Genomic DNA, 15,534 nt, shown 5'->3' with positions numbered 1-15,534 from the left:
TATCATTATTTTAATGATTACAATGGAATGAGTGATAGCTAGACGTCCCCAAAAGTTCATTTCTTATAATAGTTGGGAAATCATTTGGCAAATGTCTACTTCACAGAGTAGCATCGGCCTGAACATTGGAGGCTCAGCGACTGTCTGGCAGAGCTTTGGTTGAGGCTGATAGAGCAAAGAGGAAGGACAAGACTTTTTTTTTTTTTGCTTTTTTAGTGCTGTTGAACTCACTTAAATGAGCTTAAAATTAATATTAAAATGGGAAATTGTATTGGTTATAGTTGTCTTCGTATTGATTTGAAAGTTTTTTTTAAAGAGAAACAGTTTCTGGGTAGTTGAGCATCTAAGGGCCAAAGTGGCTTTGATTTGTCGTAGGGCTGAGTTGAAGGCAGGAGGAGAAGGGGATGACAGAGGATGAGATGGTTGGATGGCATCACGGACTCGATGGACATGAGTTTGAGCAATCTCCAGGAGTTGGTGATGGACAGGGAAGCCTGGCGTGCTGCAGTCCGTGGGGTCACAGAGTTGGATGCAACTGAACGGCTGAACTAACAGTGAAAGTGTGTGCAAGTGTTAGTTGCTCAGTTGCGTCTGACTCTTTGTGACCCATGGAATGTAGCGGGATTTTCCAGGCAAGAATACTGGAGTGGGTTGCCATCACCTTCTCCTGGGGGTCTTCCCCACCTAGGGATCGAACCTGGCTCTCCTGCCGTGCAGGCAGACTCTTTACCATCTGAGCCACCGGGGGTACTGGAGTCCAATCTAGAGATCAGTCTCACTCTGGCACCCTTGCAGTCACAGCTCAGAGGACACTTCACTAACAGTGTGTCCTCTACTGAACGCATTTGTTTAAAATTATCTATGGAATGTTTGAATTTGGGGGCCCTTGGTAGATCTTGTTTGGTATATTTATGTGATAAGGTAGGATTCCAAGAGTGGCATTTGAACTTGATGGCTTTGTAAGAAATGCCCAGTGTCTGCATGTCTCCTTCCTGGAACAGGTGTGAAAAGTTTTTAGTTCCTGTGGAAAAAATGAAGATGGGGACCCACGGTACATGCTTGGCACGTGCACCACATTCAGCATGTTTTTTGATGATGATTGAGAAAAGATACTCTAGAAAAATATGGGGTATTGTGAGATCTTGTTGAGCTTAACAGTTTTCTACTGAGTTGATCAACACAGAGTACCACTGACTGTTGAACAACCTGCGTTTGAACCATGTGCATCCACTTAGAGTGGATATTTCTCAACAGTAAATATACAGGGTCTGTTGTTGGCTACATCCTTGGATGCAGGGGAACGACCAACATGAAGGGCCAACAATAAATTGTACATACATGCATTCAGTGGAACGTTGTGCAAGGATCAAGGGTGTACTGAAAATGCAATATTAGTGTTGATGTTGAGGATGATAAAGTTTATGCCAAGGTTTCTTTCAAGGTGCTGTGGCTTCTGTATCCTTAAGGTTTAAAACATTACTAAGAATCCCACAAGGCCTCTTCCTACCATCCCAGCTCCCTGCAGTGTTATTCTCTGGTTCGCTCTGTTGCAGCCACACCAAGCTCGGTGGTGCTTCAGCTCCATCTCACACCAGGGCCTCTTGCACATGCTATACACTGTTTTGTCTGGAACCCTTCCAAGCCCGTATAGGAAAGAGTGCAAATCCAGATCGTACCATAAAAGTGACATCTTCAAAGATGCCCCAGAGCCTCCACCCTATGCTTTTCCTTTGTTGTGACCAGAAAATCATGGAGTTCCATGCTGGCCTTGGCCTGTGAACTTCCCTGGACATATATCTGACTTGTTCATCTCTGAATTCATGTGGCTTTTCCAGAGAGTGTAGTCACTAGGAGGTGCTCAATGAATATCTGCTGAAGCAATGAATATTGAGTGAATTATCCAAAGTTCAGTTAAAAGTTTTGTTTTCTTTCTCTCTCTTTAGCTGGGAAGTTATCAATTCGAAACCAGATGAAAGACCTGGGTTCAGCCATTGTCTTGCAGAATCATGGATGAATTTCAGCATATTTCTTCAAGAAATGTCTGTGTTTAAACAGCAGAGCCCTGGCAAGGCAAGTTTTCCAGGGAAGAAGAATGATGTGTGTGCTTTAAAATATGCAATAAACTTGGAAACAAATGAATTAACCTATTTCATCAGCTTGTAGGAGTTCTCCAACTCTGAATATTAACATACTAGGAACATGTGCCATGAAAACTGATATTAGCAAGGTCTGGACATGTTAGTGTGTTAGCACTAGCGAGTCCTCAACCTTATAGTTTAGTTGAAATTTGATTTCTATTTTATCAATATCTATGTAGCTTTTTAGCGAAGATGAATGATGATTTGTCTTCTCAACCAGACCCAAGATAAAAATGTGTTAGGGGCTCTGTGACAACCTAGAGGGGTGATGGGGTGGGAGGTGGGAGGGAGGTTCAAAAGGGAGGGAACATATGTATACATATGGCTGATTCACATTATAACGTCTGGCAGAAACCAACAGTATGTTGTAAAGCAATTGTCCTTTAATTAAAAATCAATTAATTTAAAAAAGAATTTCAATTTATGTTAATCTATTCTGGTTCTCAAGTCAAAGGGAGATAGAATGAACACATATGCCCTTTGAGGATGCTTTTGGAGGTAACTGAATCTCACTTTCAGTCTAAAAAAGTGAAGATTCTTGAATGATTTACTTAAGAAAGGAAACCTTTGGCAGCAACATTCACAGTGATCATATGAATGGAATGAGTATTTTTCCAATGAAGATGAAAACCCGTGAGGAGAAGAGTCAAGAGTGGTTTGAAGGGGCTGCAAGGAGGAATGCACACTGCAGTGTTTCTGCGTGTAGAAGCAGCTCCGGCTGTGTCCCGACACCACGGGTGAGGTGCAGAGCCATCAGTAGGCCCTCCCCTTCCAGGGCTGTAGTCAGGTTTCTTGGACGTCCACCTGTCATTGGAAGGAAGAACCTAGGAATGTCCTCATTTAAAATCCCTCTCTTACAGGAAACCTAACCTTCAGTGAAAAGTAGAACTATACTTGGACACATTTTGAGCATAATAACGTTGCAACATTATATATGGATAAATCATTTTAATCACTGAAGGCAGTTTTTAGTAGATACGAATATGGTGGTGGGGGCGGGGTGAGTTTGTGCTTTTGTTGCTACTTTTACTGAGATGATTAAACACATTGTCAGAAGATTCTGAGGTTAAACTTCTGCATTGGGTTACACTAATGTGCCCCAAGTCAGTTAGCCTTAAGATGACGATGCTCTTGATACAGATTTAGTGGATAATATGAAATCCCTTTGCAAAACTGAATTCTGTATATAGTAATGCTTTTATTTGTTCTTTTAACTTTTATGGTCTTTCCTCTTCCATTTTGCTAGTAGAACTCCATATTCTTCAAGGACCCCTGATACTTGAGAAACAGCTCTTAATTTTGTTCCCACAGGTTCATCTGCTTTCCTTTGACTAGTGAATTTGTTAACCCTCTGCCAAGAATGAAAAATCAAAATTAATCTGAATTTTAGACCCCCTTCCTGTTTCTCTTTCTTAGTTGTTGATCAGAATTTTATATGCTATCCTCATGACTTATTTTGAAATTCCCTTAGTGAATTTTCTTGGCTTATCAGTGAAATTTAGTACCACAATTTAAAGCAAAGGAGTAAGATAGTTAAAGAATAGAGTATGGGAAAGAAGTGAAGACTTTATGGGACAATTTTTCTGTCTTGATGTTTTAATTTCCTAAAACAGGCGAGATTCTTTTGGCCACAACCGACAGAGAGAAAGAAAATACCTGAATTTTGCCGTAGGAATTTAGTTTCGCTCATCGTTGGTTTCCAGGTGACATAGGAGTGGAGTCGGTTGAGGGGCAGATGGTTAGAAAGGAGGACAGTAATGGCCAGTAGATTTATCCTACAATCTCCTGGTAATCTACAATCACAATTGCTTACCCGCTGGGTAAATTGCTGTTGTGTTAATGTAAATACCTCTTAATTTCTCTAACGTGTCTTGCTGGATTTGTGGATTTTCATGGACTTACAGATGTAGTGTGAACTTACAGATTTCATTCCTGGGCTGCGTTGTTTTCACTGAGTGACCCTGAGTAAAAGAAGTTTCCGGGTACATACTACTCTTCAGGTCTCTTGCATCTAGTAAGATAGCCGCTGGCATGATTAATGGGAGATGTTCTCTGCACCAGAAATTAGCTTCTGGAACCTTCAAAATGATTATTATTAAATGTGAAAGTGGGTTAAGGCTCGTTGAACACAGCAGTCTTTAAGTGCAGAGAGCACTGTTGGAAGAACATCTGCCACAACGTGATAGATGGCAAACAGATCAACAATTGTGTGTGTGTCCTCTGCTCTGAAGTGTCTTGGTGTTATGAGCAAGCGAGTAACTGTCACATTACTTCTGTTACTTCTAGTTTTGTCTCCTGGTCTGCAGTGTGTGCACCTTTTTTACCATCTTGGGGAGTTACATTCCTGGGGTTATACTCAGCTATCTACTGTGTAAGTATGTAGAACATTCGGCTAATTGATACGACACATACGATGTTCTTTAATGGTCTATAAGAAACTTCCATAGCTTAGAAGAACAGGTATGAGTTCTTGATTATAAAGCAAGTTGACTCTTCCTTAATTTTCTGCTCTTCAAAGTTTCTCCTTTTTCTAGAGACATGTTGCTTTTCCACAATTATACAAATCGCTGTCAAAAAGCAAGGTTGTAAATGACTCATTTTATTTTAAATTGTGTCAATAAAACAATAACGTTATATTCTCCACCCCTCCAAAACACATTAATTCCTTTGCCATTGTGCATGATTGGCAGCTCAAATGTAATTAAAGGCACAATGAGGGCATCCCTGGTGGCTCAGTGGTGAAGAATCTGCCTGCCAAAAGCAGGAAACATGGATTTGATCCCTGCTCTGGGAAGATGCCACATGCCTTGGAGCAGCTAAACCCGTGCACCACAGCTATTGGGCCTGTGCTCTGGAGCCCGGGAGCCACAGCTTCTGAGCCCACAGAAGTGGGCTGAGTGCTCCAGCTACACACCCTACAGGCTGTGCTCCACGACAAGAAAAGCCACAGCAAGTAGAGAGTAGCCCCTGCTGGCCCCAACTAGAGAGAAGCCCACGCAGCAATGAAGACCCAACACAGCCAAAAATAATAAATAAGTAAAATTATTTTTTTTAAAAAAGCACAATGAGACACCATTATACCCCCACCAAAGTGGCAGAAATTAAAACTACTGACTGTATCAAGTATTAGGCAGGATATGCAACAGTTAGAGTTCTCATGCACTCTTGGTGGATCGGTAAGATGGCACAGCCACTCTGGATAACAATTTGGCAGTTTTTCAGAACACGACTCTATGACCCAGCCATTTCAAAGCAAGGTATTTATTTACCCAGGGGAAATGAAAGCATACACCTTCACAAAGACTTGTTCATAGATGTTCATAGAGGCTTTACCTATAGTCTACCCACTCCAGTATTCTGGCCTGGAGCATTCCATGGACTGTATAGTCCATGGAGTTGCAAAGAGTCGGACACGACTGAGCAACTTTCACTTTATCTGTAGCTGAAATCAGAAGATAATTCATATGTCCATCAATAGATAAGTGGGTAAACAAATTGTGATATAATTCATACAGTGGATTTCTACTCAACACTAAAAAATTGATAAATGCAACAGTCTGGATAAATATAAAAGTAATTAAGTTGAGTGGGTGAGGCCAGGTTTAAAAAGAGACTACACACTGTATGATTCCCTTTATATATAATTCACAGTAATCTTTAGTGACAACACACATAAATGATTGCCTAGGATGAGGTAGGTGGGGTTGGAAAGGCAGGAGAGGAAGGGCTAAGAGAAACAGGAGGAAACTTTGGGGGCTGGCAGGCATGTTCATTATTTGTCATAAAGATAATTTCTTAGTTATATGCATGTGTCAAAACCTTTCAAACTGTACACTTTAAATGTATACAGTCTATCATATATCAACTATAACTCAGAAGTGCTGTAAAGAAGTTGTGACTTCATGCTTTTCCTGAAAAGTGTGATAGTCTGGCCCTGCCACCTTTTTCTATGGGGCAGCAACTCTCCACTAAACTAACCTTCATATTTCCATATTTTTCTTCCACCAGCCTTTACATTTTACATATACCTTCTCGGCTTCTAAAGATATTTGAGTTTACAACTCCTATTTAAAGAAGGTAAATGGACATGTGTCCTAACAACTGGCAAAGAAATAAACATGAGGGCATACAGTGTTGACTCGGGCATACTGTGTTGATCTTCATTTCTTTTCATATTCCTAAAGCCTAGCACAAAAGGCAGATGAAGTGCAGTGAAAGTCACTCAGTCATGTCTGACTCTTTGCGACCCCATGGACTGTATAGTCTATGGAATTCTCCAGGCCAGAATACTGGAGTGGGTAGCCTTTCCCTTCTCTAGGGGATCTTCTCAACCCAGGGATCACACCCAGGTCTCGTGCATTGCAGGCAGATTCTTTACCAACTGAGCCACAAGGGAAAGCAGATGGTCAGAGCTTAAATCCATTCTCCCAGGTAGAACTGACGTGGAGTGTGTCAGCCCTTGAGCTGCCTTGTTTAAGAGAGAAAGGAGAAGAGAGCCAGGGAAAGAGGGTCTAAATACGGGCCAGGCATTATTCAGATGGTCTGTATTCATCTCAGTTATTATTCACAGCAACCCCCAGAGATGATGTTATTATCCTAATATGACTAATGAGAGGCTAATGGATAGTGATAACTTTTCTATGGAGAAATGTCATTTAACAAATGAGTAGAGTTGATATGTTAATCCAGGACTGTTGTGTGAGAAGCATGTAACCTTTATATGAATTTTGAGTGTAAGAGGGTTGGAGCGGATGGAGTTATCTAATTTCAAAGTCTTTGAGAACAATGACCATGAGGGATGTGTGTGTGTGTGTGTGTGTGTGTGTGTGTAGGTGAAAATGTTTTCATTACAAGGGGAAGAATGAAATTATGAACTTATTTCACAGAGGCATTTCCCCAAGGAAAAAAACCCACTTTGTCAGTAAAGGAACTGAAATAATTGTGTGAAATACTAATAGGTGGTTGGAAAGCAAGGTCATTTCCCCTGACCTCTCTTCCTCCTTATCTTTCAGTGCTGTGTGCATTTTTGTGTCCACTCTTCAAGTGTAATGATATTGGACAAAAAATATACAGCAAAATCAAGTCATTTCTCCTGAAACTAGATTTTGGAATCAGAGAATATATTAACCAGAAGAAACGTGAGAGATCTGGTAGGTGACATTTGGATTTTAGATTCCACACCTGAAATGAGGCATTGCTGGCTCTTTATTATGAAATCACTTTGAATGCATTTTAGGGCATTTTAGCCATTAACTACATACTATTACAGAAGCAGATTCCCCCCACAAAGTAACATAGCCTTTTCCTATTTAGGCTTTTATTATTCTTTTCTCACACGTATAATAAAGTGACTTTTTAATCCAAACTATCGGGGGAAAGAGAAAAGGCTTTGGAGGTCTATATTTGCTATTTATTGTTTACTTTCTCTACATTGTTTTCTTTTGGGGTAGGCGCTTGCAAATAACAAGTGACACAGGAAGGGCAGAGAGTGGGAGTCATGGAAGAGGGGAAGGAAAAGAAAATAGAGGGAAGGCCAGTGCGATCCTTTTTCACATTTTAACTTGGCCTCTGACCTTACAGATTCTCAACTAGAGCGAGCACCAGAATTATCTCGAGAGCTCCTTAAAGTTTAGATTACACGGCTTCCCCCAGAGTGTCTGATTGAGTTGGTCTGGGGGAGGGCCTGGGAATTTGTGTTTCTAAAAGATTCCCAGTGCTGCTGCTGCTGCTGTGGTCCAAGGGCCGCGCTGTGAGAGCCGCTGATATGGACCATTTCCCTCGGAAACCAAGCACTTGCAAATAGGTGATGCTCGTTATGTGCAAACATTTAATTATGTGGAGGCATTGGAGGATATGAGGATTGTGGGATCAGGATATATAATGGATAAAATACACTCTGTCTGAGCCAGCCAGGAAACTGAAAGCTTCTAAATTTTTTCTCAACAGAAGCAGATAAAGAAAAAAGTCACAAAGATGACAGTGAATTAGACTTTTCAGCTCTTTGTCCTAAGGTATTTTTTGTTCAGTTTTCAATTCGTTCCTGTGTGGTTTGCCTGTCAATGTATCTACTTGTACCAAAACTAGAATGATTTTCTTAATACAACTTCTCCTATTTCTCTAAGATGATTAAACTATTAAAAGGAAAACCCTCATCTGGTTCTTATTATTCTGACATTTTCGGTGTTAGTTGGATTTTTCGAAAGACCTCCCATAGAAGTTTGAAATGTGTCACTGGAATTTATATTAATACAGATTAGCCTCACCACTGCTGCCAAAGAATTGTCTGTGTCTGACACCGATGTGTCGGAGATCTCCTGGACGGACAATGGGACCTTCAACCTCTCAGAAGGATACACTCCACAGACAGACACTTCTGACGGTATGCTCACGCCTGTAGATGCTCAGTTATTTTGAGTCCATTCAAAAGTATTTAACTGTGTCAGCTTCTGACTGGATAAAATGTGCTACATCTATGCAATGGAATATCACCGGGCTATAGAAACACTGACGCTTGCTACAATATGTATAAACCTTGAGCATGATATGCTGAGTGCAGGAAGCCAAGCACACAAGTCCACGCATTGTGTGACTCCGTTTATATGAAATGTCCAGAACAGATAAATCCATATGGAAGGAAATTAGATGAGTGACTGCCAGGGGCTGGGGGAAGAGGGACCGGTGGGTGACTGGTAATTAATATGTTTCCTTTTGGGTGATGAGAATGATCTAGAATTAGAGAGTGGAGATATTGTACAGCCTTGTGAATGTACCAAAGACCACTTAACTGTACACTTTAAAAGGGTAAGTTTTATAGTACATGAATTATATCTCAAAATCTATTATTTAAGAGTGTGAGAAAAAAGTCTAAGCCAGTCAATGTCCAAATCTGCCTTTATTTTGAAAACAATTGACAGTGAAAAAACTTCTGGAATGTCTGGGGGCATTATTTATAGCAGTAATGGGAAATAGACATACACACGTACATGCTCAGTCATGTCCAACTCCTTGTGACCCCGTGGACTGTAGCCCACCAGGCTCCTCTGTCCATGGGATTCTCCAGGTAAGAATACTGAAGTGGGTAGGCATTCCCATCTCCAGGGGATCTTCCCAACCCAGGGATTGAACCTGGGTCTCCTGCATTGCAGGCAGATTCGTTACCATCTGAGCCACCAGCAAAGACCATAGTAGTGGGAGAGGGGAAGAGAAAAGCTAATCCTGTATACCCAGGGCTAGCTCTCATTAAGAGGGACTGAACCGTGGGGTCAGGTTTCCTGAATCAAAAGCTGACTTCAGGGTTGCTCATATTTTTCTTCCAAGTTAGTTTAAAAAAAAAAAAAAAAGGTTTCTTCTTTTTTATAATTAGGTTAAGTACAATTTAAAATGAAATTTGAGACAACTCTTGTGCAATAACTTTTGCTAGTCTCATTGGATTATTTTAACCATATACTGAAAATATAAGCAATAATAATGGAGGTTTATGAATAAATTATTTTACATGTCTTTATAGAGGCAAGAACATATTTCCTTTCTCTAGAGGAAGGAAGAAGGCTATGTGATGTTGAAATAATACAGTTTGGGAGATTGGGAAACCCAAGTGTAGCCTTGCCTTTGTCATTAGCTTACTAAATGGCCTTGCACAGTGACATAATTAATTTCTGTGGATCTCAATTTCCTCATCTTTAAAGTGCATTAGAACAAGAGGCTCACTGAAGTCCTCTCAACCTCTACAAGCTGTAAACATCTGCAGGCTCAGGATAACAAACCCTTTGATTTTAAGCATGTTGTCTCAGGGGCTTCCCTGGTAGCTCAGATGGTAAAGAATCCGCCTGCAATGCAGGAGACCTGGATTTGATCCCAAGGTTGGGAAGATCCCCTGGAAAAGGGAATGGCAACCCATTCCGGTATTTCTGTCTGCAGAATTTCATGAATACAGGAGCCTGGCGGGCTACAGTCCATGGGGTTACAAAGAGCTGGACAAGACTGAGTGACTAACATTTTCACCGTCACTAAACTCTAATCAGAGCCCAAGCTGACTTTAAGATAAGTTGAATAGTAAGTCATTACACACTTCTTGTCCTTAAAGAGGAAAGTTAAGGCCATCAGGGGACACAACGTATTTGTGTACTTGTGGAGAGTCCCCGACTTGGGAGGAATCCGATATATGGTTAAGTTGATTGAAGCTGGGCTGGGAGCGTAGAAGAATGCCAAGGTGATCCAGAGGATTCCAATTAAAAGCAGGGATCTTTTAGACAATTCAGACTTCAAATTTATTATGGCTTTATAGGGTCTTATAAACCTTTGATTTTCCATTTTTTTGTATGTCTGTGATAGTAAACTGTTACTTCATAAACTGGGCTTCCCTGGTGGATCAGTGGTTGAGAATCCGCCTGCCAATGCAGGAAACGCAGGGATGAGAGTTCTACCCTTGAGTCTGGAAGATCCCCTTGGAGAAGGAAACAGCAGCCCACTCCAATATTCTTAAGTGAAAGTCGCTCAGTTGTGTCTGACTCTTTGTGATCCCCGTGGACTATGGGGTGAGACCTAGGTTTGATCCCTGGGTTGGGAAGATCCCCTGGGAAGGGAAAGGCTACCCTACCCGCTTCAGTATTCTGGCCTGGAGAATTTCATGGACTGTGTACAGTCCATGGGGGTCGCAAAGAGTCAGACACAACTGAGTGACTTTCACTTTCACTTCATTTTCACTTCCAGTATTCTTGCCTGGCAAATCCCATGGACAGAGGAGCCCGATGGGCTGCAGTCCATGGGATTGCCAGAGAGTCGGACATGACTTAAAGACTAAACAACAGCAGCTTCATCAGTTAAAAGTTGAATCATTAAAAAAAAAATTATTACGGTTTTGCTTAAGCCTCAACTTCTATCCTGCATTTTACAGATCTTGACCGACCTAGTGAGGAAGTTTTCTCTCGAGACCTTTCAGATTTTCCATCGCTAGAAAATGGCACGGGAACAAACGATGAAGATGAATTGAGCCTTGGCTTGCCCACTGAGCTCAAGAGAAAAAAGGAGCAGTTGGACAGTGGTCCCAGACGGAGCATAGAGAAGAAGTCAGCAGCTGGTCTCACCCTTCCTCTGAGCAGTGACCAGACCCTGCACCTGATGAGCAACCTGGCTGGGGACGTCATCACGGCTGCGGTGACCGCCGCGGTCAAAGACCAGTTGGCGGGCGTGAGCCAAGTGCTGTCTCAGGCTGCTCCCAGCCCCGGGGAGGACACAGACACGGAGGAGGGCGATGACTTTGAACTCCTGGACCAGTCAGAGCTTGATCAAATTGAGAGTGAATTGGGACTGTCACAAGACCAGGAAGCAGAAGGCCAGCAAAATAAGAAGTCTTCAGGCTTCCTTTCAAATCTGCTTGGAGGCCATTAGTCGGGGAATTGGCTTATTATGACAGAGCACAAACTACCAAAAGAATTTCAAGCAAGCAAAAAAAAAAAAAAATCAAATCTTTTCAAACTGTGAGCTTTACTGATTACTTTAGAATTTTTTTGGTCTTTCCCCCTCCTCTGCAGTGAATTCATTGGATATATGTCAGCTGACACTGATAGATTGATATTTCTCATAGTTATTTTTATGTAATGAGCATGGAAATGAACTTTATATATATGTGTATATATATACACACACTTACTGTGTTGTCGGAGTTGAATATTAGAAGTTGTTTTTAAAGCAAAATGAAAACACCCAATTATTGAGATCCTCCCATAAGTATTCCTTAACGTTTTCTTCACAATTTTTCAAGCATGCAAAAACAGTTTATTGTAACTCACTGAAATATTAACAATTAATTGTGAACACATGCTGTATTGGCTCCTTGTTCCTAATATTGGACACAGTTAAAAATTCTTGGTGGATTTTGACATAAAAAGACAAAAATTATCAAAGTCACTTTGGTTGAAAGACTTGGGAGATACTATTAAAATCAATTTCCTAGGAAAATTTTTTGAAAATATATTTACGTTAGATAGGCTGATACATTTCCATGTTATTTCTGCAGTTGTAGATTTTAGGCTTCCTTGTAAATGGCACGCTCCATTGACTGCCAAGTTGGAGTCTTGGCAATGGGTGATATTAGCGCGTAGAAAGCAAGTACTTAGCTATCATGTGTCTACAAGGTCTTGATGTAAACAGAGATTGGCCACACTTTGTTGTTTCATTTGTCATGTATTTGTGATAAGGATGTTGTGAGTGCAGATGTATTCTGCCTGCTCAGAACTAGGTTCAACCCTCACCTTTCATATTACGGAAAAAAGTCTCTTAAAATTGTGAAACTAGTTCCTGGTATGTTCTATGAGTGATGTGGTCATCCACCATAGAGAAACCAGAACTGTTTTCATAGTCTGACTCCCCAGCAGGAGAGAAACTTGCTTGGCTTTCAAGTGTATTTATTTGCCATTGAAGTTGAAACCTGTAATCTGTTTCTTCTTAGGAACTAGAATATATATTTTCCTTTACTGTAAAGTTTTTAGATCACTTATAGATAATCAAATTCGGCTTAGGTTTTTTTTTTTTTTTTTTTCCAGCTTAGGTTTTTAACACAGGACTAAAGAGCAGAAATCAAGCTAATTCTGTTTGTGCGATAGAAACTTTTAATAGTGTCGAGGGACCATGTCAGCAGCTACCAACCATCTCTTCAATCTTCAGGTAGAGCTGGCATTTTGACAGATGCACACAGACATCTGAACCCCTCAGAAAGGAAGGATAATCCAAGAATACAGGAAATCTGCGGTCCCCTCTCTTTATTTCATCCCTTCCCTTCTGTGTCTAAAGACTGATAAAACATCACCTGACCTTTTAATGTAGCATCTCATATTTAGTTTTTCTTTCTGAGGTATTAAAATATTTAGGCTGAATTTTGCCAAACGTTAAAGAGAGAGGAAGTGACTGAAGACTCTGACTGCTTGCTTTTCGTGACTGATGATGCATCCTTGTCATTAGTGCCTCACGACTGTGTTTGATGTCCTTTATCAAAACAAAAGTGAACCTGTGCCTTCATCATCTTGCCCATTTCGGTACAAATGAAAACCTGGTGTTAGATCTATGAGCTGTGTGGGTTTGCGAGGAATATCCCTGACTTCTGTTTCAGCAAGAGTTTCTGGACATGAAGAAAAATACAGTCACCTATTTATAAAATAGTTTGTTACCAGGTTTCTTTTTTTATGTGTATGTTTCTTCATTGGAAAAAATACTCTTGGCCATGAAGTCAGAAAGTTTAAAGGTCTTTTCAGTTTCTTCTATGAGGAGGAAAATAAGTTAAATTTAACTCAAATAATTAAAGAATGTGTTACAAGCTTCGGTCAGTTCAGTCGCTCAGTCGTGTCCGACTCTTTGCGACCCCATGGGCTGCAGCTTACAAAGAGATTAAACTCAAGATTTGATGGTATAAACAGTAAAGCTGGAATCAAATGTTATAAACTATAAATTAAAAGGGGCTGGGGATAGGGAGGTAGGTAGATAGGGTAGAAAAAGGTGTTACCAGCCCTATGGTGGAGACATACCAACTCTCTGTGGACACTTGCGTTATAACTACATATGCACTTTAATAGTATTTGTTGAAGAATGGTGGTGGTTTAGTCGCTAAGTCATATCTGACTCTTGTGACCCCATGGAGTGTAGCCTGCCAGGCTCCTCTTTCCTTGGGATTTCCTAGACAAGAATACTGGAGTGGGTTGCCATTTCCTTCTCCAGGAGATCTTCCTAACGCAGGACTTGAACCCAGGTCTCCTGCAATACAGGTGGATTCTTTACAAATTTACGGATTCTTTACTGAGTCACCAGGGAAGCCCTATGTGACTATAAATTTACACAACGTAATAATGGTACTCTTAAGTCTATCAAACATTGGGATGTCGAGGGTTTTCATCTTATATACGTGTGTGTGTATGTGTTTCTGGCATGTCGGGGAGGGGGGGACATTACGTATAGTCCTGTTTCTGGTTTTAAGATGTGCTAACAATAAACCTAGTGATTGATTCAGTTCAGTGGGAAACTACAGATCCTTTTACTATGAGAATTTATTCAGTCATTAAAACGGGAAGCATGGATTTTTTTTAATTGCAGAGGAGGTATAGAAAGATGTCTTGTTCACTTCTCATAGGAAATTCTGAGCAAAACCATACAATGGGAAAAGCATACACTGATCATGCATTTTGATCTGAAACAATAAAGCAGGGCTCAAGTTCATTTTGGAAGGTCAATCTAGGTTTAAAGCAGTATTTATATTCTCATTCTGCAACATTTTTACTGTTTTCTCCCTAAAAATCTTGAGAAGTGATTTTTGAAAACACATTAACATAGTACCTCGATATGCTGAGGAGAAATTTAACTCAATTTCTCTTGGTCAGTGAGCTTGCATTTATCAGGGACCTGTTGACGATAGACCTGGTCTTTTCTAATGTTTTTTCCAATCAATTGCAGGTACTGCTGCTGGATCTACTCAAGGTCCAGTTATATTCCTCATGCCCATAAAAACAGAAACACTCTGAGTCTCTGCTGTTTACCAACTGCAAAGTGAATGGCAAATTCTAGAATTTAACTGTTTACCCAAAGGTGATACCTTAATACTTCCTCATCTTCTTTCCCTCTCTTTACCATATCTTTTGTATCACACAAGCTAGGTATGTAATCTTCCTAAATATGCCCCTTATTTTCCTCTGTCCACAGGATCTCTTCTCTAGCCCCCTTTATTTCCACCTACAGATGAAGTCCTTATTATCCCCACCTCCTTCAGTACCCATCTGAAATGTCAACTCCTTAATGAAAACTTATCTCCCTAGTTGATGCCATTTTTCTATTCTAAATACCCATCGCCACTTCCTTTGTATTTCATTGTACTTGACCCATCTTTATTCTGTTAGTTACTTGTGAATTTCTTATCATCCTTAACAAGAAAGAAAAATTTCAAATAAAGGTGTATTAATTTAGAACCAGTAGGATATTATGTATGTGATTTTGTGATAATAAAATACGGATATTTGGTCTTTGTCCCATTCCTGGCATGGAGCTCCTAAAACCCTTGGAAGGTCTTAAATGATGAGAATGATAAATGTGTCTTTGTTATCTTGATGAGGTGACTTTTGGACAGCCCTGGGTAGGCTAGCTGAGAGGATGTCATAACCAAAACTCCAGGGAGAGAGAATCTCTTGTTCGGGACACTTCCAACCTCACCCTAAGTAGCTCTTCACTGGGCCATTTATTTACATCCTTTAGTTTCCTTGGTAAGGCTTCCCCGGTGGCTCAGTGATTAAAGAATCTGCCTGCAATGCAGGAGATGCAGGAGACACAGGAGACGTGAGTTAGATCTCTGGGTCAGGAAGATCTCCTGAAGTAGGAAATGGCAACCCACCCCAGTATTCTTGCTTGGAGAATCCCATGGACA

The 15,534-nt window shown here is 40.6% G+C and overlaps 1 protein-coding gene across 2 annotated transcripts in view; it reads left to right on the top strand.

Moving 5' to 3' along the window:
* RETREG1 (reticulophagy regulator 1) overlaps nucleotides 1-15,140 on the top strand; it is a 154,336-nt gene extending 139,196 nt beyond the window's left edge. For both annotated transcript variants that reach the window (XM_065905738.1, XM_065905739.1), the window contains 6 exons: nucleotides 1,944-2,070; nucleotides 4,425-4,509; nucleotides 7,151-7,288; nucleotides 8,085-8,149; nucleotides 8,391-8,517; nucleotides 11,032-15,140. In XM_065905738.1, coding sequence (XP_065761810.1) covers nucleotides 1,944-2,070; nucleotides 4,425-4,509; nucleotides 7,151-7,288; nucleotides 8,085-8,149; nucleotides 8,391-8,517; nucleotides 11,032-11,525 — 1,036 coding nt within the window. In that variant the 3' untranslated portion in view covers nucleotides 11,526-15,140. The remainder of the gene's footprint in view (nucleotides 1-1,943; nucleotides 2,071-4,424; nucleotides 4,510-7,150; nucleotides 7,289-8,084; nucleotides 8,150-8,390; nucleotides 8,518-11,031) is intronic.
* Nucleotides 15,141-15,534: the final 394 nt, after the last annotated feature.

The sequence above is a fragment of the Muntiacus reevesi genome, chromosome 14, assembly GCF_963930625.1.
Source record: "Muntiacus reevesi chromosome 14, mMunRee1.1, whole genome shotgun sequence".
Classification (NCBI taxonomy): domain Eukaryota; kingdom Metazoa; phylum Chordata; class Mammalia; order Artiodactyla; family Cervidae; genus Muntiacus; species Muntiacus reevesi.
This window is presented reverse-complemented; position numbering and strand designations above follow the sequence as displayed.